At 45.4% G+C, this 27,450-nt stretch overlaps 1 protein-coding gene across 1 annotated transcript in view; it reads left to right on the plus strand.

Annotated features, from left to right (window-relative positions):
* KPNB1 (karyopherin subunit beta 1) overlaps positions 1–27,450 on the plus strand; it is a 2,271,876-nt gene that overhangs the window by 1,077,021 nt on the left and 1,167,405 nt on the right. Inside the window, exon 11 of the mRNA XM_044055271.1 lies at positions 6,864–7,055. Within this exon, the coding sequence (XP_043911206.1) occupies positions 6,864–7,055 (192 nt within the window). The remainder of the gene's footprint in view (positions 1–6,863; positions 7,056–27,450) is intronic.

Genomic DNA, 27,450 nt, shown 5'->3' on the forward strand with positions numbered 1-27,450 from the left:
CCAAGGATATCTTGGAAGCAGCCACTTGGAGTTCTGTGCATACCTTCTCCAAACACTACAACCTACCATTATACTCCAAATCTAGAGCAGGCTTTGCCACTGCAGTCTTGCAGGGCATTTTGGCTCCTCCTAGTTCCACCTAGTGCCTACCACCCCTTTCTTAGCTTTGGGATTCTACCCATCTGTTATGACTGCAGCTGTATGCACGATGAACATAGTACAGTTTTGTACCTACCATAAATGTAGATGTTAGAGTGCTAATACAGCTGCAGTCCAGGTTTCCCTCCCACCTTCCCCTCTAAGGGCTATTCTTTTATGGTGTATTTGCTTGCAACTACTGTTTTTTGATATTGCATTGCATTATTTCATAATTTTATGTATTGCCTTCCTTCTGGGGGCACCTGACATCTGGGGCAAGAAAAACTGAAGAACATGTTTTCGGCTGGTTCTTTTATACACCTGTAGCACTGACGTCAGGGAAGAAGCGACGACAACCGACGCCGGACCTAGACTTTGGAATTCGGCCGACCAAGGACCCGCCTGACGGCAGGAGAACCCATCTGTTATGACTGCAGCTGTATTAGCACTCTAACATCTACATTTATGGTAGGTACAAAACTGTACTTTCTGAGATTCGAAGACATGCTTGGTTAAAAGAACAAGAGTTTACCTGATCATGTTAAGGCAAAATTATTGGATGCTCCTTTACAGCATGATACCTTGTTTAGTGTTAAGGCAGAAGAGATGTTAAAGTGGAGGATAAAGCTAAATCTTTGCAAACGGTCAGATTTCTTACAGGTACAACCACCTCGATTTAGCAGAAATTGGCCTACAAAGAATTGGTCCTTTCCAGTGTCAGACAGGCCACAGAGAGGCAGATACAGACGCCCAAGAGGCAGATCTCAACCCCAAGGCTCTAAAGACGACAATGGGGCACCTCAACCCCAAAAGCAGGTGAGGACAAGTCTCAACCTTACAGGAAACTGTCCCAATGACTTTCCCCTGCGTACGCCAAGCACTTCCCTTTTGGCAGCCCCCTTAGTGGGAAAACTAGCACTTTTTTCTCAAAGTTTGCAAACAATCACCCAAAACAAATGGGTTCTGAATATTGTCTCACGGTTACAGGTTCTACTTTCACACTTTACCAGGGCTAAAAGGAATGCCAAACCTGCCACAAAATCAATGGACAGAGGCTCAAAAACAAATTTCAGCCCTCATGGACATAGAGCTATTCAAAAAGTACCACAGCAAGAACAAGGGCAAGGATTTTACTCAAGACTCTTCCTGGTCCCCAGAAAGGACAAAGCCTGGAGACCCATTCTAGACCTTTCAACTCTAAATACTTACCTGGATGTTCCGAAATTCAAAATGTTGACACTACAGCAGCTTCTTCCCATGCTGGGCAAGAAGGCTTGGCTTGTTACTGTGGACCTCAGAGGCATACCTGCATGTCCCTATCAGACAAAATTGCAGAAGATACTTCAGATTCAAAGCTGGTACAATGCACTACCAATTCTTTGCACTGCCCTTTGGCTTATCTACTGCGCCCAGGGTCTTCACAAAGTGCCTGGCACCAGTAATTGTATTTTGCAGACAAAAAGGAATTCAGATATATCCATACCTGGACGACTGCCTCATTCAAGCAGAGACCAAAGACATTCTTCTAAAGCATCTGGCGTTTGTTAAAAGGTTGCTAATTTCTCTAGGGTACACAGTAAACGAAAAGTCAAAACTAGTGCCCTCACAGCAGATAACATTCCTGGGTGCCATCTTAAATACAATGGCCCAGATGGCTTACCTCACGCCAGACGGGGAAAACTGAATATTTTCAATTACTGGCAAAGAAGTCCAATCTCCCTGCAAGAAAAATTCTGCAGGCCCTGGGATTCATGGCATCCTGCATACTAATTATTCCATATGCCAGTCTGCATATGAGCAAATTACAATGGTACCTAAAAAGTGTTTGGACTCAACACTCGTAGCTTAAAAGCAGTAATTCCAATAATTCCCTGCCTACAACAGGAGTTTCGATGGTGGGCACAGGCATGTCACCTCAACAAGGGTCAGCCTTTCACTCTACCCACAGGCAGGCAGACTCTAACAGATGCTTCGGATTATGCTTGGGAAGCACACATGGCAGGAAAATGTGTTCAGGGCAAGTGGACCACAGACAAAATGCAACTTCACATCAGTCAAAAAGAGATGTTGGCTGTTCAAAATGCCCTAACAGCTTTCAAGGACCTTCTGCATCCAGGACAATTACTATTAAGGACAGACAACACCACAGTAATGTGGTACATAAACAAGCAAGGGGGCACTCATTCTTATCCCCTATGCAGGCAAGGCATGACCTTGTGGAACAGCTCTAACTTATCAAGTTCATCTGCAAGCACACCTGCCAGGAAGGAAAAATACTCTGGCAGACTATCTAAGCAGAAATATGGACCCTCGCAAATGCAAATTGAATCCACAAGTTTTCAGCATGGAAACGCACAAATGGGGGATGCCCAGACATAGATCTTTTTGCTTCCCCACTGAATTGCCAACTACAAAAATTCTGCACAAGGACTTATCACACACAAGCATGGAAAGTGGATGCTCTCTCATTCAGCTGGAAAAACCTAAAAGTTTATGCCTTCCCACCACTGCCTCCTTTCAAAGGTACTCCTAAAAGCCAGACAAGGAAAACCACAGATGATCCATATTGCTCCAGACTGGCCATGCCAGCACTGGTACCCAATCTTAAAGAACTTAGCTCAAGGCCCACCATGGATTCTGCCTCAAATTTCACACCACCTGACTCAACAAAACAGATCCTGCACGGTCAGCTCAAAACACTAAGCCTGGCTGCATGGCAGATCCATTAGTCAGACAGGCAACACTTCTCTCTAAAGCAGTTATGGATGTCATTTTGGAGGCCTAGTACCAGGAAATCTTACTCAGAAAAATGGAAGAGATTCTGCGCCTGGAGCCAGGCTCAAAGCCTTGACCCTCTTGTCCCAAACATTCCTCAGATTTTACAATACTTAACTGAGATGCTGGACAAAGGCCTATCCTTTTCATCAATTAAGATCCACACCTCTGCCATTTCAGCACATTACAGCATGGATCCTCCTTTATTCTCTCATCCCTTGCTAAAGCAGTACCTCGGGCTAAAAACATGACAGCCCCGGAGGGCACCAACACCAACTTGGGACCTCAATTCAGTTTTGGAAAAACTGACCCTGCCACTGTTTGAGCAAGCCAATACAGCCGAACTAAAATTTTTATCATGGAAAACAGCTCTGCTCCTGGCATTAACTTCAGCACGAAGAGTCTGAGCTACAGGCATTAATGGCAGTGGAAACTTTTATAATTTTTCATCAGGACAGGGTTTCTTTAAGGACAAACCCTACCTTCATGCCAAAGGTGGTATCTAGTGTGGCTCTTAACCAAACCATCCATTTGTCAACATTTTATCCATACCCGCAGAATAAAGGGGATAAACTTCTCCACTCTTTGGACATGCACAGGCAGCTACACTTCTACTTGGACAAAACAAAAGCTTTCAGGAAAACTGAGCAACTGTTTGTGGCATATGCTGCAGGATCACAGGGCAAGGCTATCTCAAAGCAAACTATCCCTCAGATTTTACAATACCTAACTGAGATGCTGGAAAAAGGCCTTTCTTTTTCAATTAAGATTCATGCCTCTACCATTTCAACCCATTACAATACAGAACCGCCCATCTTTCCTCATCCTTTAATAAGGCAATATCTCAGAGGGGCCAAAAACATCAGGCCTCCAAGGAGAGTACCAATTCCGGCATGGGACCTCAGTTATGTCTTGTGAAAAACTCACACTGCCTCCTTTTGAGCCAGTCTCAACAGCGGATATTAAATTCTTATCCTGGAAAACAGCTGTGCTCCTAGCAGTAACCTCTGCAAGACGAGTCTCGGAGTTACAAGCACTCATGTCTGTGGAACCTTTTATCATTTTTCATCCAGACAGGGGTTTCCTGAGGACAAACCCAACATTTATGCCTAAGGTGGTGTCCAGTGTGGCCCTCAACCAAACCATTCACTTGCCTACCTTCCAAATGCACAGAACAAGGGTGAGAAAATTCTGCGTTCTTTGGACATACACAGGCAGTTACGCCTCTACTTGGACAGAACTAAAGCTATCAGAAAGACTGAGCAACTTTTAGTGTCATATGCTGCAGGATCACAAGGAAAGGTCATCTCGTAACTATTTCTAAATGGATAGGCCATTGCATCAGTTTCTTTTCTCAATATGGCAAATCAGTGCCTAAGGGCATTAGGCCTCATTCTACCAGAGCTGCAGCCACTTCAGCCTTCCTCAGAGGAGTACCAACCAAAGACATCTTAGAGGCTGCAACTTGGAGTTCAGTGCACACTTTTACAAAGCACTACCACTTGCCTCTCTACTCCTAAATCCAAAGCAGGCTTTGCCACTGCAGTTCTGCAGGGCCACATAGCCTCTCCTAATCCTATTTAGCCCAGCCACCCATCCTCAGCTTTGGGATACAACCCAAGAGTAATGACTGCAACAGTGAAACACTATGAACATAGTACAGTTGTGTACCTACCATAAATGTAGATGTTAGTGTATTCACTGTTACAGTCCAGGTTACCCACCATCCTCCTTTTCTTTGCTGGGACTTCTCTGTATTTCTCTGTCCTGTACAACCTATGTGGTGTATTTGCTTGTAGATGAAGGAAATTTTTTTTGTGCATGCATACTTATTGGCATATTTTTTCTGCCTACTAATATGGGGGCACCTGACATCTGGGGCAAGAAAAACTGAAGAAAATGGCGTCTGCTGCATCTTTTATACCCCTGGCGCACTGACATCGGGGAAGAGGCGAAAACAGACGCCGGACCAAGGCTTTGGAATTCTGGCTGACTGTGGGTAGCCTGCCAGCAAGATAACCCAAGAGTAATGACTGCAACAGTGAATACACTCTAACATCTACATTTATGGTAGGTACACAACTGTACTTTGTGTACACTTACCCTAAATGTAGATGTTTGTGTGCATACACTGTTGAAGTCCTGCTTACCCTCCCTCCAGCCCCCTGACTTCTTTACTTCTACCTATCTTTGTTGTTTGGCATATCTTGTATCATGTGTATTTGCTTTTGGTTGGGAGTGTTCCATACCATGTAATTTCTTCCTATTTTGGGGGCACCTGACATCTGGGGCAAGAAACTGATGTAATGGCGTCTGTTGCATGTTTTATACCCCTGAGTACCTTACTTCATGGAATAAGTGACAGCATTCGATGTAGAAATCCCAAGACTTTGGTATTCAGGTAGACTGAGGGCTACCTGCAGGCAGATAACCCATATGTGATGACTGCAACAGTGACTACACTAACATTTATGGTAAGTGTACACAACTGTACTATCTCTAGCATACCTCCATGAATGGATGTTCCAGACATCCTTCTGGATGTGGCTAGCATGTGAGGTTTATATTTGCCTGTCACATGAGCAGGCAGTTCTGCTGCCAGACACCTGCTTTCTCAGAAGCTGTGAACTGCCTTCTTACCAAGTTAAGCAAATTTGTTTCTTGTATTCACTCCAGTAACTTCATTTCCCCAAATGTACTTAAAGTTGAAAAGGCATTCTTATAGCTGCTTTTGGCCAAAGCAGCACTGTTGCCCTTTGCTGAGCAGCCTGGCAAGAGGAAAAGTACTGCCTCTGCATGTGGCTCTGTGCTCTTGTGGTCCCTGCTACTAGGCTGACAGCTTAGATCATGTTTGCACCTTTCTACACTGATTACAGGTAAAGAATTGAGAGGCTTGGCAACCAGTCTATGTAGCTAAGTAAGTATCACTTTCTGGTGCCACTTCATCTTTGCCCAAGCAGGGCAAATGTGGTGTTCTAGAATACCTGCCAGACCTTTATAGAATCTGTCTTGCATCTGTAAAAGTGCATGCTTCTACCTTTTTTAATAGATCTGTTTTGCGTAAAAAAATTGCACTTTAAATTTAAAATTTGAATCTTTTTAAATTTTAAATTTCAAAAATTCAATCTTTAATTGTATCTGGAGAATAAACTCCAAGCTTTAACACCATTCACCATTTTTCTGGACCTACAGAGCAAAGTTTAGTGGAATATGAATCTGTGCCTTGTGCTATGCACAAGTTTAAGCCAGGTGCAGAGTTGCTAGTATTGGACAAAAGTCCTGCTATCACAAGCTTGAGATTGATGTGGAGTGCTGTACCCAACTACAGAAAGCCTTTACAGTCCAGCTCTTCTGGGAATACTTGCATGTGAAGTATGACTGGCCCCCCCCCCCCCGTTTACTGTTTTATTTGTTTGCATGAGTTTTGGGCATATAAACCATACCCCATTAAATAGTTTGTGCTCAGTAAGTTTAAAATTAAGGATGGTTTGACAAAACTGAAGCTTTCCAGAGTAGGCAGTGTCATTAGGAAAGTCCCTGAAATCTTTGTTGGATTGATGCTGGTTCCCATTTCTGTACATAGTGTGATAAGGGCAGGGTGCTTCCAGTTGTGTGTGGAATGGGGGGGATTGCATGCTGTGAGGAGAGCATCAAGACAGCTCAGATTTGTTGAGCGCTGATTTAACTGCTTTGTCGCTTGGTGCCAGAAAGGTTTGACTGTATATAGACCAATAACTTGCCTTCTGACTACGTATAAACCATCTATAAACATCATCTGTTTGCACGTATTGGCCGTTCTTGTGGTGGTACCAGGAACTGTTTGTTGTAGAAGGTTTGACTGTATCTCATTTAATGTTTATGGTATTTATTTGTAGTTTCTAGCATTAATGTATGTTACTTGGAATTTTTCACTTTCCACTTAACTGGCATTCTGTTCTGAAATGTTTTAGGCCATGCCAACGCTGATAGAATTGATGAAGGATCCTAGTGTTGTGGTACGAGATACAACTGCTTGGACTGTGGGCAGAATATGTGAACTGCTGCCTGAAGCTGCAATAAACGATGTGTACCTAGCCCCCCTTCTGCAGTGCTTAATTGAAGGACTTGGAGCTGAACCAAGAGTGGCTTCAAATGTCTGCTGGGTAAGGCTACATATATTTTTATTCAGATTACTTTACATTTTACCTGTATGCATTTTGTTTACTGGTGGGCTCAAGTGTAAATGCTGTTAAAGCGCAAGTTGAAGTACCATATAAAATGTCTACTGTGAAGTAAGCAAGGTCAGTGATTTTATGTGCAGCTGAATGATTTGTGTGGTTCCTGTTGCAGTTTCTTAAAGCACAAGTTCCTCTTTTTCATAGTTTCAGAGGGTGGCTTGCTTATCTCTGGGTAAATCCATTTTAAAACCAAGGGTCCCTCAGTGGATGACTGTTACGGGCACTAAGCTTTCTTACCCGGCTTGCTGCTATTGGCAAGTTCTGATACTAGCTAAATAACTTGGCTGTATCAAATACAGAAAAGCAAATCTTTTACAAAGGTAGCAGCTTAGATGTTAATCCACAGACAACCATACCTCTCAGCTGTCAGATTTTTGCAGAATGTCCAGAGTTGAACTTATTTGGTATTGTCAGTTTTTCATTTCATCCTCTCATATGGGACCGGACCAGATCCATTGGATCCAGCTTTGCTGTTACTAAACTCGTGGCAACCTCTTACCTCATCTTGCCTCTTTGTGAAGACCTGGTCTAAACCTTCTCTTGAATAATCGTGTTATATTCAGATTTTTACAAGAATCCATTGCCTTTTCTATCCTCAGTAGTGCAACTAGCTTTTTCTCCCCAGCCTTTAAACTTTTTTGTCCTGGCGGTAACTGTTAATTAGGTACTTTCTCTTCCCTCCCTTATAACCTTGACAACTTCAGTACTGTCGTTAGTAGTTCTGCCCTTCCTGTGTTTCTCTCAAGGGTTTTTCTTCCCCTTTTGTAACTTCCTTTCCTCCCACTGTCTGTGGAGTTTGGCTACCTTGTGTGGGGTGTTTTGTGTGTGCGTTCTCTGCCGTCTTCTACCAATGGCTGAGAAACGGGACAAGCTTGCAGGATTTAAAAAAAAATGTACAAAGTGCAGTCACCAAATTCTGTGACTCATCTTTTGTAGCCACTGCCCTCACCATCTGCAAGAAGTCTGTGCTATCTGCCACTTTGTCAACCACTGGGCCCTGGCTGAAAGGAAAATTAGCTTATTTTGAGGGGTACGTTACCTTCATCTTTTGGTGTGGTCATTTCTGGTAGACCCTAAAATCTGTGGTGAAATCTAAATCTGCTCACTTGGGCCCTGCTTCTGAACATTCAGATAAAGGAGACCTTCCTCACCTCCACCATTAGTTGAAGCAGAGATGAACTTCCAAATCCTGCTGATGCAGTAGCACGATCGCAGCCTTCGGCACAAACCACTTTCTTGAATCTGGTGTCCAGCTCAGTTTTTCTGGTAACAATAGGTCATAGCCATTGCAGTCTGGTCAGACTTCCAGTTCGTTTAAGCAGATTGCCTCCCTGCCAAGGACTTTGTACTCCCCTATAGATCCTGTGCCTTTGAGGGTACAGTCTCCTTTTCTTAGCTGGCCAAAGTCTCCTTTGGCATCCTCTTCAGTTCTACCAGAAGCCTTATGGAAGATGATGTGGAGGGGTATGGTCCAGAAGATTTTGTGGGTTTATGGCATTAAAGTCCCCCTCAGATTTGACCCATGTGGTCCAAGTTCTCCACTCCCCCTCTGGTTCCTCCAACTTCAAGACAAGTTTCAGAGTTATCGTATCCAACATGCCCGGCGACTTCCTGCTTGGATCGGAATTTTTTTCGTAGTCCAACCTTTGCTCTTTTGTGTTTTTTGGAGCTGGAAAGCTCTGAGCTGTAACTAACCTAGTGAAGTAGTGCATTAGACTCCCAGATGGCCATAAACAGTGCTTGTTTTATGGGCTTTCCCACAACTGTAAGGCCTGCCTAATCTGCCATTCATTTGGCCCAAAAACCCTATGAAATAGGCTTAACTCACTTTCTATATCTGGCAAACTAGCATCTCAAACTTGCAAAAAAGATGGAGGGTCCCTCAACCTCTGAAGCAGTCTATAGCAAAGCAGAAGGCCAAGAAACGGCTGGAAGCATTTGGTACACCTCCAGAGTCTGACGTCTCCTGAGCCAATTATCTTTCTAGAGATCCCTCTAGTCTGTTCAAGCCCATAATGGTCACCTTTGGACAGGATAGCACGTTGTCTGAGGTACCAAAGGCATCCATCCCAGATGTCGGAGGGAACTAAGATTAAGTTCTTAAGGGCCATGAAGGATTCTATCCGTCCTTGTCCATGAGCATGTGGATACAGACATTGAATGCAGGCCTATATCCAGCCTGCCTTCTCTCCATAGAATGGATATGCCCAGCAAAAAACAGAAAACTAAACAGTTTCTTGTTCTGACCCACAAAACGATTGGTAGACCTTTTCCCAAAGCATCTTCAATGTTCTAATGTCTCTTCAACCCCTTCCAGGGATTGATGTACCCGTTTCCCCAAGCCCTGCTCCTTCCCAAAAGAGGGGCAGGGAAGAATCATGCGAGGACAACCTCTTCTGATTGAGTCTTTAGCCTACTCTACCCAGATTCCCCTCCACTAGACTGCTTCCCCTGAGGAAGTTTCTAATGGGACTGACATACCTGTAGAAGAGATTTCCTTTAGTGATACTGACTAGAATGCAAGAGCATTTCAAATGGGACACCACTGAAATGACGGATTCAAAAATGTTCTGTTGCAGGTGGAAACCCCTAGTCCCTCTGCTGTTCCTCCCTATCCTTCTGGCCTTCTTGAATGCCTTTGCTTCCTTTAGCAAGGCCCCTGACTCTACCACCAGCACTTGAAACACTTGACAGGTTTTATAAGGTGCTTGCAGATTGCAAGTATTCAGAGCACCAGCAGCTGATCCATCAGTCCTCTGACAATGCCTCTTTTCCCTCATTTTCCCCTGCTTCCTTCAGACAAGGACAGCAGGTGTTTGGAAAGAAACTTTATACGTCTGCCACTTTGGCATTTAGAGCTGTAAACTACCAGACCCATATGACTATTCATGAGAACACCTGTCTCAGTTGTCTAATTTCTGAAATACCTGAATCTGCAAACACAAACCTGGCTTACATCCCTGTTATCTACCACATTCCAGGTGACCAGGCTTTCTATCAAATGTAGTTATGATGCCGTAAATGCTTCTGCTAGGGCAGCTGCGTCTGGGTCTGTCTTGGGAAGGTTTTCATGGCTCAGGAGACAAACCCCTGCCAGAGGATATCTAATACAAATTGATGGATGCTCCCCTGGACAATGAAGCCTTGTTTGGCTCTGCAGCTGTTGAACTTGTCGTTGCAAGAAAAGGGCAAGGAAATGAATACCTTTATACACCACCTGGCTTCTCTGGTCCCTAAATTCCAGCAAAACTATCTTTAAATCTTCCTTTGTCAGGAGGCAGTCCAGGCCTATGCAGCCCAAGTCCAAGAGCACAGGAAAGATACAATACTTTCTTACTCCAACAGCCCCCACCTCCAAAGCAGTCCTTTCCTGATAGACCAGGGTCCATCTGACTACCTGGGCCCTGACCCCCTGCATTCACCTATCCCTTTCAAGTCAGGTTTAGGAAACCATTGCTCAAGACTCCTGGGTACTGTCCATAATGGATATTTCATGATGGAGTCTCGCCCACTATTCAGAGGTATCCCCGAACCACCCAACGAACATTTAGCTCTGCCTCCAGTGCTTCAGCAGCTCCTGGATCAAGGCACCATCCAGCATGTAGCTGTCCAAAGAGGAAAGGGATTATATTCCATGCTATTCCTGGTCCCAAGGAAAGAACGACACTGGAGACTTGATTTAAACCTGTCCTTGAAACACCTACTTAAAGGTATCCTCTTTCAGGATGCTCACCTTAAAGTTTCACCTGATCTACCTCAAGCCTGTATGGCCTCCATAGACAGGAGGGCTATCTTCATATTCCAGTCTACTCAAGTTGAGGAATTCTTTGTAGCCTCTGGACACTTTCAATTTCAATTTTCTGCCTTGCCCTTTGGTCTTTCTACCACCCCAAGAGTCTTTACAAAGTGCCTAGCACCAGTTGTGGCATTCTGCAAAATGCAGGGCATGCAGATCTTATCTGGACAATCTGCTCCAAGTATAGTCCAGAGTTGCTACAGCACGACCTCAGTTATGCTTTCACCATCTTTTCTTTGAGAATAGTCATAAATTACAAGAAAACAGCTCTCGCCCCAACACAGGATCAAATTTTTCTGGGGTGCAGAATTCAAGTCTGACCTCCATAAAGGTTTCCTTCCTGTTACAGAAAACTAAGGAAGTCCCCTGTTCTTTCTAAATCTCATTCCACCGTCCCACATTTCAGCCAGGACTTGTTCCAGGATGTGAGGTTTATGGCTTCCACCATTCCCATGCTTCTGTGGCAAAGATGCACATGAGGAAATGGCAGTGGTACTTGAAGTCAGTGTGGACTTGGCATGTCCACCCGCTGGATTCCCAAATCCCTCTTCACTGCCTGAAGAGAGAAATGAGTTTCCAACAACTCTATCAATCCAGGACTCCCACTCCATCCTCTGCCACCAGTACAAGAAATGTACACGCATGCTTCAGACTCTGGCTGGGGAGCAGCCTTAGCTGCCATGAAAGCTGAAGGTACCTGTCACCATTGCAAAGAAAACAGCAAATCATTATAAATGAAATGAGTGCACTACTCCTAGGGCTTCAGGTCTTTTCAGTCTCTCATCCTAGGTCCTGTTAAGGTCTTAACAGACATGACTGTGCTCTGGTATATAAATATGAGGGACCCATTCATAACTACTGTGCAGACTAGCTCTGCAGGTATGGGGACTAGTGGTCAAGTTGGACACTATTCCATCCAACCTGAATGTTTTGGCAGACAGCCGGTCCAAAACACAGCCCCACAAATGGATGCTTCACAGGGACGTGTCTGTGGACATTGTCCACCAGTGTGATATTCCACAAGTAGATATTTTTGCCCTTCCTGGGAACATAGAACTTCCTCTTTGTGCCAAAGACCCACACTCTCTGGCTTATGTGGACACCCTGAGATTCCCTTGGAGAGATGTTCCTATATGCATTTCCTCCTCTGCCTCTTATCCTGAGACCTCCAAGTTTTGGCAGGACAGACCAAAGATCTTGGTGACTCCATTTGGCTAACAGCAGTGGTTTCCCTTACTCCTGCATGTAGCCAATGGCAATCAGTTATGCCAGAGAGTGGGCCTACTTGCACAACACAAGGGCATCCTCATTCATCCCTACTTGTCAAACCTACAATTGACACTGGATGGTAGGGCCCTGATTTTTTTTAGAAATCTTAGGACGTGCTAAGGTTACTGCAGGAAGCCAGGAAACCCAACAAAAGGAAATCTTTTTATCCAAATTGAAAGTTTTTCATTCTGGTGTTGCCCATGTATATTGGACCCACTAACAGTGGATGTCCTCACAGTCCTATCATACCTGTGAGTTGCTGGAATAACTTATTCCTCAGTGAAGGTACGTTTCTCTGCCATCTCTGCTTGTCACCCCCCTTTGGCCTGTAGGTTTGATGTCCAATTTCTAAAAGGTGTCCTTCGCTTGAGACCTCCCAGGAGACCAGGGCCTCCTCTCATGGATCTGAATTTTCTTTTGTAAAAGCTGACCAAGCCCCACTTTGAGCCAGCAGCTTCTGCTGTTTTAAAATTCTGCTCCTGGAAGACTCTTGCTTCTGGCAATCACCTTGGCCAGAAGGGCTTCAGAATATCGAGCCATTATGGCATCCCCTCCTTTTCTACCCTTCCATAAGGACAGGGTTCCCATCTGCACCATCCCCTCTATGCCTAAGGTGGTCAATGAGCTATCATTAAGCCAAGCAGTCCACCGTCCTGCCCCCCCCCCCCCCCCACCCAAGTCTTGTATACTCTAGACTTGCACACAGCTTAGGTTTTATGTGAATAAAGCCAGGAATGTCAGGAAAACTGACAGCTGTTCGCCTCCTTCGGGTTCCTGCCCTCCAAGCAGATTCTCTTTCTGGATCTCTAAAGCCAGCACCCTCTGTCCTATTCTCATGTTGCAGTATTGAAACCCTTGGGTTTCTTCTAGCTAACTGAATGTCCAGCCAGTATACAAAAGCTTCTAGTCACTGGCTAAGGGAACATGGGCCACAAAAGTGATGTCTGCATGTACCAGATTTCAGAACTACTCTGCTGCCAGTCGAACGTAAACCGTTTCTACCGTAACTGCTTTCGGATAATCTTTAAGTACCCATTTGGGGATGTTTTCTCTTTGGGTCACTGCATGCCTGTTTAGGTTCATGTCATCCAGGAAGGGAAAGTGTAGGTGCAGTTGTAGATCCCCATAAGGACACCCACTAGCTTTGCCTTTTCTGTTTAGGGCCAACGCATGACCATAAGTCCTGCTCAGTCAGTCTTTCATCCCTAAAACCTTGCACAGCTGTCTGTATGCTCTGAACATTTATTTAGAAAATCAGTGCCATGAGTGCTTTGCTTTAGCTATGGAGGGGCCATCTAGTCAGCCAGTCGTCACCTAAGAAAAAGGCCAAAGTTGCCAAGCCAGAATCTATTGCACTTCTGCCACTTTACTTCCCTCCACTGGCTGACATTGGCTTGGAGGAATGTACAGTGTCTTATTCCTATGTTGCAGTATTCTTGGGGGAGGTTTCCTGCCCTCAGGTGACTCGTACGTCAGCTCCTATACAAATGCTTCAGCTTGGCTGTTGCAGCTGTGGAATGTCACACACAGGGCCATAAACCAAGGGCCTTAAATGTGACGTATGCACACACAATCCTTGACTTTTCAGCCGCAGGCGACCACATGTTTGCTCCTTCACATCAAACGTCTCAAAAAAAAACTAAGTAACCCTTTGGGATTTTTTCCTCCTTGACTTATTGCTTGTTTGGTTTGTTGTAGTAGTTATAGCTGATGTCAGCAAAAGGGGTAAATGCCAATGTGGGCACCAGATACCCCATAAAGACCGTCATGATCTGTGTATGTCTTGCTTAGGCCAGGATCATTTATATACCGCCTGCTCCATTTGCCAAATGTTTGTGCAGAAGACTCTCCACAGCAGTCTGGCTGTGCGTAACTTTAATTAGAAAACTAGCGCCTTAAGTGGTTAGTCTTAAGGGTGGATCCCGCCTTTAGAGGCCACGTCAGAACCTCCATGTAAGAAGGCAGTTTCCCAGGCCCTCTTCTGCTGCTCCGTTACCAGATACCCTGCCAGCTGCTGATTTAGGAGCTGAGGGACACCCGGTGGATCAGTCTACTTCAACGACTACCTTTGTGGAAGCTTGTTGCTCAGCTGATGTTTGGCACGTCCCCAGAGCTGACCCTGACTACCATTCAGGGTGAGGGGGAACCAGAATCTGTAGAGCTTCTGGATACAGCCTTCGGACAAGGTTCCAGGCCTACTCAGTCTACCCCAGCAAATTGAAAACCAAGCATACCACTTCCACTAAAGGCCTACCTGACTTCAAAAATTCCCTTACCTGGATGATCACTTGTTCCAGGCAGACCATTCAGAGTCCTTGCTACACCATCTATGAACAGCGGTAAAACTCCTGCAAGCACTGGGTTTCAAGATAAACTACCCCCCAAGTTCAACCTGAACCCTTCTCAGGACCAAATATTCCTGGGATGCAGGATAAGGACAGATTTCATGAGGGCATTTCTGTCACCTCAAAAGGTGGAGAACTCAAGGCAGTACCTCATCTCTGGCCTTCAAGCCACAGTCCTGACTGCCTGGCAGTACCTCAGAATCCTCATATGGCATTGACTGTTCCCATGTGGCTACTGGCAAAGCTTCACATGAAGTTACAATGTTACCCAAAGTGTGGACACTGTGCACTCAGAGTACAAAACCCCCTTCCTACCTTGCCTCAGGAAAAGATTTTCTGAATCAGGTAACCTCCAACTCAGGACTCCCTTTAAAGGCTGCCTTGCCAGTAAAGGAGATATGCACAGAACTCTGATCTGGGTTGGGGAACAGCGGTCAGACTCCAGACAAGAACATTTCGGTATCTGGAGAGCTGCAAGCAATTCTCCTGGCCCTGAAGTCTTTTCAACACACGAAGCAGGGCCCCCTAAAATTGTTCAGACATTACAGTTCAGTGGTACGTGAACAAGCCGTGGGGAACAAAATCCTGTTTGCTGTGCAGACTAGCTCTCCAAGTCTGGGAGCTTGCGACATGGAGTCTCTGCAGGCAGTGTATATCCCTTCAGAACAGAAAACCCAAGCAGACACCTTGAGCAGGTCCATGTCCGAATCCCACAAATGGATGCTCCACAGGAATGTGTTCTTGGAATGGTACACCTTGGATCTGTTTGCCTCCCCTCTGAACAGACAACTTCCTTTGTTTTGCACCAGGCTACCCAGTCTCCTGGCAAGGGCAATGAATGACTCCTCAGTCTTTTGAAAGAGGATTATGTCCTATTCTCGTGTTGCAGTATTCTTACTGTGGGATCCTCTGCTTCAGGAGACCCAAACTTCGGCTGTTATACAGAAGCTTTAAGCCTGGTGTCTGTTGGTGCATGCGACGTCACACACAGGGCTATAAACCAGGGGCTTTTAATGTGACGTTTGCATGTACAGACCAACCTTTCTGCCTCAGTCAAGCGTCAGATGGATCGCATCGCTTCTCTCTGAAGACTTCTAAAGCTAAGTACCCCCATTGGGAATTTCTTTTAATTGCTTGAGCTTGGTTTGCTTGTTTGACTTTAGCCGATGTCTGCTAAGAAAGGTAAATGCTGATGCGGGCGTGAGATTCCACTTAAGGACTCCAATGACTGTTGCGTGTTTGTCTAGGCTGGGAACATGACCAATACTGCCTGTGCTATCTGCCAATCCTTTATCTGTGAAACACCTAGAAGCAGTCAGGCTGCCCTTAACCTGTATTTAAAACCCAAAGGCTCAAGTTAACCTCCAAGGATGGATCCAAAATCAGCAGCCAAGGTGAAACCACTAAAGAAAAAGGCCAAAGTTTCATGATGTTACACTGTCTGCCTCGCCAACTGCTGATATATGGGTTGAGGGACAGCCGTTAGAACAGTCTGCTTCTATGGCTCCCCTCAAAGCCATTTCTGAAGCACCTGCTGGCACGTCCAGCAATAAGACATCTGGGTAGTCTCCACGAAGTCGAGAGGGAACCTAGTTACACCGGACACCCTTCTGGATCTCTGGAATCTATTTTCTCAGGAAAAGCCCCAGAATCAAGGCCTACAGTATCTCCCAAAACTACTTTGAAAAGGCAAAAGACCAAACATTTATTTACTCCTGAAGGGCAACCAGACTGGCAGTATTTTACACAGTCCCTGATGCAGGCCTTCATGGCCCTTAGGCCTACAGCCCCCTCTATTCCAGTGCTCATCCCAAAGCCTGCTTATGCTACTTCCCCTCCTCTCCCCAGGAAGAAGAGGCCCTCTCCTCTTCTGAGTCTCTTACTCTTCTCAAATAGCCTCCCCCCTGGAATATTTTCTAGATGAGGATTCTACTGAAGGGGGGTTCTCCTCCAGAGGACATAACCTTTTGAGACCAACAAGATGAAGAAAAATATCAAATGGGATACTATCCAAATGGCGAACACAAAAGATACTTTATGCTGCTGCAGGTTGAATCCCCCTCCCAATCAGCCATTCTTCCAGTGATCCCTGGATACCTTCATGCATTTTTCTTGCTCTAAGAACCCTGACTCTCAGCCACCTGCTGCAGAGACCAGATTGCTTCTATAAGGTGCATGATAACACATTTTCTATTTACCCCCCCCCCCTCCAAGACCCTGCTGTGGTCCCTGATAAACTACACTGATCCCTTCATCTTTAACCTTCTGATAAAGACAGTAAAATTATGGGTAGGCTGGTCAAGAGGACTTGCACCTCTTCTTCACTGGTCTTTAAGGCAGTTAACTGCCAAACCCATATGGTTAAATATGCCCTGCACTTAGTATCACAAGCTACTACACTTCTGAACTCCCCTGCCTGACTCCCATAACAAGACTGAAGTAGCATCTAAACTATTCCTGGCATTCCAGGTGGCCAGGAACTCCATTAGATGCAGTTATGACACTGCAGAGGCATCTGCTAGGTTGGCTTCAACTCCATCTGTACTTCGTAGATACTCCTGGCTTAGGCTCCAGCCACTGCCAGAGGATTAAGTCCAAAATCCTAGATGGACTAAGTACAAAATCCTAGATGCTCCATTTGATCATAATCTTTTGTTTGGTAAATAATCTGCAGAACTTTTTACAGGAGAAAAGTAAAGAACAAAACATTAAACATCGCTGGTATCTCTTGTACCGAAGTACTATAAAAATTATCCTGCCAAAACATCCTATGTAAGAATGGCCCCCCTCCACAACCACCCAGACAAATAATGGCAACAGTCCCCCGACTCCTTTGCCCATCTCCCCCCGTCTTCCTACATCCCTCACTGTCTGCCCCTCTGGAAAGAAATTACTTCAGACTGCTGGGTGCTAGCAGTAGTGGAAAAAGGATGTCTGTCTTGGCAGGAACGACCTATCCCCCAGGGCATTCCCTTCCCACCCAAGAATCTGCTTCACTTAATCCCCCACGTTATCCAGGACCTAGAGGTGCAAGGCACCATAGAACCTGTCTCATCAGGACAAGAAGGAAAGGAATTTTACTCCAGATTATTGCTGGTACCAAAAAAGATGGACCATGGAGATCAATCCTGGACTTTACTGTCCTAAACCTTTATCTAAAAGTTCCTCCTTTCAGAATGCTGTACCTTCAGACCCTGCTTCCACTATTGCCACCACAAGCATTTATGGCTACTTTTGATCTGAAGGCTTGCCTCCACATCCCCATACACCCAAACCACGAGTAGTACTGAGTTGCTTGGCCTTGCTCTCATTTTCAGTTTACTGCCTTGCCCTTTGGTTTTTCCACTGCACCAAGGGTTTTCATCAAGTGCCTATCTCCTTCCATAGCCTTCTGCAGAACCAAGGCCATACATGTCTGTCCCTACCTAGACAATATTCTATTTCTTGCAGAAGAGACCCTCAAATCTCCAGTTCTCTGTCCCTGCTTCAGAGGCTAGGGTTCACACAACCTCCCCAAGTCATCCCTATCTGCAGAACAAGGTAGTCTTTGTGGGTTGCAGGATTCGGACAGGCATAATGAAAACATTTTACCCCAAGACAAAGTGGTCTCCCTGACCAACCATTTCCAGGACCTCCTCCAGATTGATCACCAGTCAGTTTATGCATCTTCAGGCAGCCACCATACCTATGCTATCCCTAGCCAGGATGCACATCAGGAAGCTGCAGTGGGATTTAAAGAATGTGGTCCCAGCACAGCCGTCCTCCAGACTTCCGAATTCCCTTGCTACCTTGTCTAAAAACAGAACTAAGGTGGTGGATACAACAGGTTCAGTGGAATCCAGGACTACCCCCTCCTGCCCCCCACACAAGCTCAACATATGCACACACATGCCTCAGATCTGGGCTAGGGGGCTACCACAAAGGGATTCAAGGTACAAGTGCCTTAGGCAACCTCCTGAAGAAACAAATAGGGATGTGATGTTCATTTAGCCCTGAAGGCTTTTCTCCCAATCATTCAGCCAGGCCCTTTGCTAATCTTCAGACAATACCACTTTCTTGTGGTAGATCAACAAATGGAGGGGAGGGGGGGACCAGGTCTTTCCTCCTCTGCAGGCTGGCAATACAAATTTGGGAATTAGCCTCACAGAACAACTCTGCAGGCAGCATATGTTCCTACCGAGGACAAACTTCAGGCATATGCTCTAAGCAGATATTTCTCTACATCAAGTGAATGTTAACACAGGGAGGTATTCCTAGACATTGTCCACTGATGTGGTACACCACATATGGATCTGTTTGCCTCCCCCTGGACAGACCACTGAGAATTCTGTACCAAACACTACTCTCCCTAGTTTGGAGAGTGGATGCCTTCACTAGCTCATGGAAGGGATGGTTTCTGTATGCCTTTCCCGCTTCCCTCTCATTCAGAAGGTCCTCCTGATCAGGAGAGACATGCCAAAAATCTTGCTGGTGACACCCTACTGGCCAAGGCAGCATTTGTTTCCCCCTTCTACAGTCCCTCGCCAAGGGCAGTCACCACATTACCTCACAGGGTGGACCTACTCACAACAGAGTAGAACTGGTTCATCTGCACCTAGAGATGCTGTGGGGTACCTATTACGTGATCGAAGTTTTGAAACTTCGAACAGTACAATATTGAACTTGTCTGTTTGAAGTTTTAAAACTTCAAACAGAAAAAAATAAAACATGCAGCAGTAAACTATATACCAACTCAGAGATCCCACTACAGTATATAGTAAAGAGAAATATTCCTTTTCCGCACCATAGTGCGGTCTCAGAGTTGGTATATTTAAAGAGCTGGGGGTGTGGGGGATGCATGGGGGGCTTACTCCCTTGCTTGCAACAGTTTACTGTTGCCTGTTTTATTTTTTTTCCCTTGTTAGAACTTCTGCAAGTTCGACCTATATGGTTTCGACCCTATAGAGTTCGAACTTGAAGTTTGATCACATAAGAGGAACCAGAGATGCTGAGCGTAACACTCTGGGTAAGTAACTTGGAATTACCCCTCAGACACAGCTACACAGGATGTGCTCTCCGTCCTGCAGGCCACCAGGAAACCTAATACAAGGAGATTCTGCATTTTTGAATGGGAGAGATTCTCCAAATGGTGTTTCCAAAGACGCAAATACCTCCTAGTGGACTTTCCTTTAGTCTTAACTTGTGAGAGTTTATAAAAGCAGGTCTTTCATACTTTTCAGTGAAAGTGCACGTCTGCTATCTCTGCTTGCTTACCCTTGGAACCTCCTTTACTCTCCAGGCTGGATGTCAGATTGTTCTTAAAAGGGGTCTTGCACATATGGCCACACAAAGCCTACCCCACCACCCTGGGATCTACATTAGATCTTGGAGAAACTTGCACTGACCCCATTTGAACCAGCCAGTTTTTGCATACCTGCAGATGTGCACATGGAAAACAGTTTTGCTGATAGCACTCAATTCAACTAGAAGGGTCAGAGTTGCAGGCACTTATGACATGCCCTCCTTACACTACCTTCCTCAAAGACAGGGTGACTCTGTGCACTAACCACTCAATGCCCAGAGTGGTTAACAAGCTATCATTGAACCAGTCCATTCACTTACCCACCTTCTCATCTCCCAAAAATGACAGTGAAAATACTACACTCCCTGGATGTTCAGACAATTCAGATTTTATCTGGACAAAACCAAGTCTATTAGAAAATCAAATTAACTTTTTTTTAATTTCCTTTCATCCCAGACCCTTGGGAAGGCAGTCTCCAAGCAGACTACGTCTGTTGGATCAGGAAAACTTTCTGCTACTCTTACCACTGAAAAGACCTGCATCAGGGCGCACACTAATGGAGTGGTAGCTTCCTCCAAAGCCTTCAAACACCTAGACACAGCTACCATCCTGAGGTAGCCACTTGATCCAGTGTACATGCCTTCACCAAACCTTACTAACTGGACCATATCTCCAGACCAGGTTTTGCAAGGCCAATCCTTCAAAGATTTCTTGAGTCCACTAACTCTGCCTCCATCCTTCCTCAGCTGTGGTACTCCCACAGTAAGAATAAGTAGGACATAGAATAGTGATGTAAAATCTTACCATAGCCATAGATGTCCTGCTCTTCCATGTTGCAGTATTCCCTCCCCTCCCTCCTGACCCCCTAGTTTCATATTTACATGTCTGTGTGACTTCAGAGCCTCTACCAGCACTAGGGTCTTTTTGGACAGTCTGCATTCCACCAATGTTCATCGTGCATACAGCTGCAGTCATAACAGATGGGTTATCCTGCCGTCAGGCGGGTCCTCGGTCTGCCGAATTCCAAAGTCTAGGTCCGGCGTCAGTTGTAGTCGCTTCCTCCCTGACGTCAGTGCGGCAGGGGTATAAAAGAACCAGTCAACGCCATCTTCTCCAGTCTTTCTTGCTGCGCGGTGCCCGAAGCAGAAGCAGTTTGCAAGTGCTGGTCGGCCAGCTCCTGAGATTTACGAAAATATTTCAGCCGAAGTCGTCTTGAAAGCCAAGTACCCCGTTGGAAACTTTTCTTGCCTCAGACCGATGTCAGACAGTTAATAATTGCATTTCATGTAGGAAGCAAATACCGCATAAGGATTTCCATTCTTTCTGTATTCCTTGCTTAGGACCAGACCACGACATCTCGGCCTGCCGTTTTTGTGCTAGATTCAACAAACGCACTATTAAGCATCGGGCGGAGTTCGCCCACCACTATTTTGGTAAAAAATTTAATTACATTGTCGTCGGATACTCCGACTCCAGTTTTGAGTAAGACGCAAAGATAAGGACCGACATACGAGGTCCGCGACTTCTACCGACACCACGCTAAAGCCAACTACCGGTGCTCCAGTTCTCAGCGAGGCGCCTACACAGCCCCTGAATACCGATGACACTTCTTTGCCGATGTCTTCTGTGCCCGAGGACGCAGGCTCCTCGGCCCCCATTCCGACTACAGATACAGACTCCACTCTTGGCGGGGAAACAGAGTTTAGACAGGCCTGCCACTTCTCAAGGTGTCTTCAGGCCTTCCTCCTTTTCCATTGAGGCTTTTACAAAATCTAAAGCAGCCATGAAAACTAAAAAAAACAAGGACCACAGACCCCTTCTCAAGGCCCCTTGCCTAAAAAACAGATGCTCAAAATGGCTGAGGATTTGATTACTCTTACAGGGGTTCTCAACCCCCCTCGGACAAAAGGCCCAGATTGGAGGAAGACTACCCTTCCTCAGATCAAGCCTGTATTACCTCAGAACATTCTGAGGACCAGGAATATTCATATTCCCCTTTTGAAGACTCTGATGCAGAGGAGTCTATTCCCTCGGTCTCCCCCCCTGAGGACTATTCTTTTGGGGAAACCCTACATACCTTGAGGGAACACTTTCACTGGGAAGGCCAAGATTACTCAGATTCCAAGAAAAGGCTCAGGGATTTTCTCTTGCTTCCCCAGCACAGGCCTCTGGCTATTCCTCCTGTCTTAGATATATTAGATGTGTACACAGAAGCCAGCCTCAACCCAGATTCTTTACCTCCAGCTCCTGTTAAACCTGACCGGTATTACCGGGTTCCTGATTCACACCAGTTCCTATACAAAAGCCATGCTGCTGACCCAGAAACTATTTCACAGGGTCCCAAGGGAATTAAGGCCTCTACTGCTAAAAACCCATTACCTTCAGAGAGAGATTCCAGAGCTTTAGAAAGGTGGGGGGGAAAAGGTGTATACCTCGGCCACTTTAACCATGAGGGCATTAAACTGTCAGTTCCATATGTTAAAGTATCAACAGTTTTTGTTATCTCAGTTGAAAAGCAAAATGACACAACCTGAGCAACCAGATTTAAAGGAGTTGCAGGATTTGTTGCATAGTGCAGAGCAAGGGGGGTAAACATACCTTGCAGTGTGGTTTTGATGCTTTAGAGGCCTCATGTAGAGCTGATGTTACAGGGTCAGTCATACATAGACATGCTTGGCTCAGAGCAAACCTTACCAGATCATGTCAAAGCTAAATTACTAGATGCACCTCTTCAAAAAGATGTATTGTTTGGTGTTAAAGCTGAGGAGGTACTAAAGAAAATGGAGGAAAAGGCAAGATCAATGCAAACAGTGAAAGATTTCCTACAGGTACAACTTACACGTTTCAGCAGAAACTGGCCTTCAAAAAATTGGTCCTTTCCAGCCACGGACAGACCTCAGAGGCAGATGCAGGCGCCCGAGGGGTAGAGGGCAATCTCAAGGATCATTCAGAGCCAGACAATGGCAAGCACCAACCCCAAGAGGTGGAGAAGATAGATCAGTCATTCAGAAAGCAGACACAATGACTTTCCCCTTTGCATGCCAAGCAAAGCTTTAATGGCAGCACCTTTTAGGAGGAAAACTGGCATTCTCCAAAAATTGGCATATTGTCACAAAAGACAAATGGATCCTGGACATTATAGACAGAGGCTACAGATTCCACTTTCACACCCTTCCAAAAATGAGGCATGCCAAACCTGCCACAAAATCAAAGGGCAGAGGCACAAAAACAAATTTCAGCTCTCATGGACATGAAAGCTATTCAAGAGGTACCTGCAAAAGAACAAGGTCAAGGTTTTTATTCCAGACTATTCCTGGTACCAAGGAAGGACAAAGATTGGAGACTTATTTTAGACCTATCCATCCTAAACACATTTACACATGCCAAAATTCAAGATGCTCACATTACAGCAGCTTCCTTCTTCCCATGCTGGGCAAGGAGTCTTGGCTGGTAACATTAGACCTCAAGGAGGCATACCTGCATGTCCCTATCAGACAAGATTGCAGAAGATACCTCAGGTTTCTTGCAGGTTCAACCCATTATCAATTCTCGGCATTGCCCTTTGGCTTATCTACTGCGCCCAGTGTTTACGAAATGCCTGGCATCAGTAATTGCCTTCTGCAGACTTCAAGGGATACAAATATACCCATATCTGGACTGCCTGATCCAAGCAGACAGCAAGCACGTACTTCTGAAACACCTGGCGTTTGTAATAAAACTGAACTTTCTGGGATACACAGTCAACAAAAAGAAATCAAAACTAATACCCTCTCAAACAATAATTTTCCTGGGTGCCAGCTTGAATACAAACACCCAGATGGCCTACCTCACGCCAGAGAAGCAAGGGCAACTATCTCAATACTTCAGCAAAATGGCAACCTTCACCAGGCTGACTGCAAGGAAAGTCCTGCAGGCTCTGGGATTCATGGCATCTTGCATCCTGCTGATCCCATGTGCAAAGCTGCATATGAGTAAACTTCAGTGGTACCTAAAAAACGTATGGTCTCAACACAGCCACAGTTTGGAAACAATTATACCACTCATTCCATGTCTTCAAAAGGAATTTCTGTGGTGGGCTCAAGCATGCAAAAGAAACATAGGTCTCCCCTTCTGCATACCTCAAGCAAATCAAATCATCACAACAGACGCCTCAGACTACACCTGGGGGGCGCACATGACAGAAGTGCATTCAGGGAAAATGGTCCCAAAAAGAGAAGCACCTACACATCAATCAAAAGGAAATCCTAGCAGTGCAAAATGCTATTATGGCCTTCAAAGACCTACTGCATCCAGGCCAGCTATTGATAAGGACAGAACACCACAGTGATGTGGTACATAAACAGGGAGGAACTCATTCATACCCCCTGTGCAGACTAGCCATGTCCCTTTGGAACACAGCTCTGGAATTGCAAATCCAACTTCAAGCACAATTCCTGCCAGGGAAGGAAAACCCACTGGCAGACGGCCTAAGCAGAAATATGACAGATCCACACGAATGAAGTTGCATCCTCAAGTTTTCGCAAAGATAACTCCGGCATGGGGACAGCCAGACATAGATCTCTTTGCTACCCACAGAAATTACCAACTGAAAAAATTTTGCTCAAGGACCTATCATCCACAGGCTTGGAAAGTGGACGCACTTTCTTTCAATTGGACAACATTGACCGTCTATGCCTTTCCACCTCTCCCTCTGCTGCCCAAAGTTCTATTAAAAGCCAGAGCAGAGAGGCCAAACATGATTCTCATTGCTCCAGACTGGCCAAGACAACACTGGTATCCACTCCTGAAGAGCCTGACGCATTCCCCACCATGGATCCTGCCTGTAATGCCTCTCTTGTTGTCCCAGCACAACTTCAAAACTCTTCACAGCCAGCTAAAAACCCTCAATCTAGCCGCATGGAGAATCCCTTGATTTCCCAACAGACCCTCTCCAAGGAGGTGCAGGATGTCATCTTGGAGGCCAGAAGACCACCTACTAGAAAAGCCTACTCCGCCAAATGAAAACTGTTTTGTGCCTGGAATCAGAAAAAGGGCCAGAATCCTTGGGTAATAAATTTACCTCAAATATTACAGTATCTAGCTGAGATGTTAAACAGTGGACTTTCCTTCTCCATCAAGATCCATGCTTCAGCCATTTCTGCACAATACAACACAGATCCTCCTTTATTCTCTCATCCTCTCTTAAGACAGTTCCTCAGAGGAGCTAAGAATATAAAACCCCCAAGGAAACCTCCAGTCCCTGCTTGGGACCTCAACTTCATTTTGGAAAAACTGACCTTACCTCCATTTGAGCCAGCTGCTTAAACAGAACTACAATATTTGTCATGGAAAACAGCCTTCCTTCTGGCTATCACCTCAGCACGCAGGGTTTCGGAACTACAGGCCCTCATGGCTGTGCAACCTTTCATCATTTTCCATCAGGACAGAGTTTCCTTACGAACCAACCCTTCCTTTATGCCAAAGGTAGTATCCAGTGTAGCCTTGAATCAGACTATCCACTTACCTACCTTTTACCCTAACCCACAAAACAAAGGGGATAGACTACTACATTCCTTGGACATTCACAGACAACTTCGTTATTTGGACAGGACAAAGCCATTCAGAAAATCCGAGCAACTCTGTCCTATGCTACAGGTGCTCAAGGAAAGGCCATCTCCAAACAGACCATCTCAAAATGGATAGCCCACTGCATACGCTTTTGTTACTCATTTCATGGAAAAACTGTGCCTTCAAGCATCAGATCCCACTCCACAAGGGCCACAGCTACCTCTGCAGCTTTCCTCAGGGGGGTTCCTACCAAGGACATTTTGGAAGCAGCCACTTGGAGTTCTGTGCACACTTTCTCCAAACACCATCACCTTCCACTTTACTCTAAATCTAGTGCGGGCTTTGCCACAGCAGTCTTGCAGGGCATCTTTGCTCCTCCTAGTTCCACTTAGTGCCTGCCACCCCTATTTAGCTTTGGGATTCTACCCATCTGTTATGACTGCAGCTGTATGCACGATGAACATAGTACAGTTTTGTACCTACCATAAATGTAGATGTTCGAGTGCTAATACAGCTGCAGTCCAGATTTCCCTCCCTCCATCCCCTTTGGACAGGCCTTATGACAAACACCTTCTCATACAACCTGATTGGGGTATTCTTTTATGGTGTATTTGCTGGCAAAATACTGTTTTGATTATTCTACATTGCATTATTACATTTGTTTTGCCTTCTTTCTGGGGGCACCTGACATCTGGGGCAAGAAAAACTGAAGAAGATGGCGTCGGCTGGTTCTTGTATACTCCTGCCGCACTGACGTCAGGGAGGATGCGACAACTGACGCCGGACCTAGACTTTGGAATTCGGCCGACCGAGGACCCGCCTGACGGCAGGATAACCCATCTGTTAAGACTGCAGCTGTATTAGCACTCTAACACCTACATTTATGGTAGGTACAAAACTGTACTGTCTGGAGGGCATCTTTTGGCATCTCCTAGGCTACTTGTCCGACTGGGCATTTGAGGTCTGTGCATACAGACTTCACATTTAAGGTCCCTGGTTTATGGCCTTACATGCGACATCCCACGCACCAACAGCAATCTGGCTTAAAGCTTTTGTGTAGGAGCTGATGTTCGGGTAAACTGAGGTAGAGGATCCAACAGTAAGAGCACTGCAACATGGAAGAGGACATTTGTGGTTATGGTAAGATTTTACACAATTTTTTGTTTGCATCCCCCTCTTCCCACTTTAAAGTACTATTGAAAATTCAGCAGGACAAACCAAAAATCTTGTTTGTTCCCCCCATTGGCTAAGAAAGCATAGGTTCCCCTTCTGCATTTAGCAAGGGGCAGTCACCACAAGTTACCTCAAAGTGGACCTTCACACAGGACAAGGGATCACTAATCCATCCCCACCTATAAACTCTGAAACTTACTTTGTGGGTGATAGAATTTTGATCCCTTACAAACACCTTTACAATGAGGATATGCTCAGTCTTGCAGGAGGCCAGGAAACCTAACACCAAGATATTTGTCGAAATGGAAAAGATTCTCCATATGGTGTCTACAAAGACAGTTGCATCCTTTTCTGGCTGACGTTCCCTCTTGTACTGTCATACTTGTGTGAGCTCTTGGCAGATAGTCTGCCTACTCTAAACACCCTACCTTGCTATTTTTTTTTTTTGTCTGCCTCTGGACCCCTCTTTGGCATCTTGTTTGCCTGTAAAGTTATTACTATAGGAGGTGTTGTCCCCCAGGCACCCTGTCCCACAACTGGACCTGAATTGTTTGAGAAGCTCACAAGGGCCCTTTTTGAACCAGCTGCTAGGGCCTCTCTAAAGTACTGCACTTGGAAAACAGTACTCTTAGTAGCCTTGACATCAGCCAGGAGTGTCAGCTACAGGTCCTCATGGTTATTCCCCCTTTCCTTAAAGTCTACAAGGATAGGATAACTCTTAAGACTAACCCTTCTTTCATGCCCAAAGTGGTCAGAGTTATCCTTAAAACAAAACTATTCACCTTCCCACCTTTTTTTCCTTATCCTCTGAGTGTCTTGCACTCCCTTGATGTGCACATACGGCTTAGGTTTTACTTTGACAAGATAGTCCATCAGGAAGTCAGACCAGTTTCTCCTTTCATCCCAGGG

This window comes from Protopterus annectens, chromosome 13.part0 (assembly GCF_019279795.1).
Source record: "Protopterus annectens isolate FY-2018-M chromosome 13.part0, PAN1.0, whole genome shotgun sequence".
NCBI lineage: Eukaryota > Metazoa > Chordata > Ceratodontiformes > Protopteridae > Protopterus > Protopterus annectens.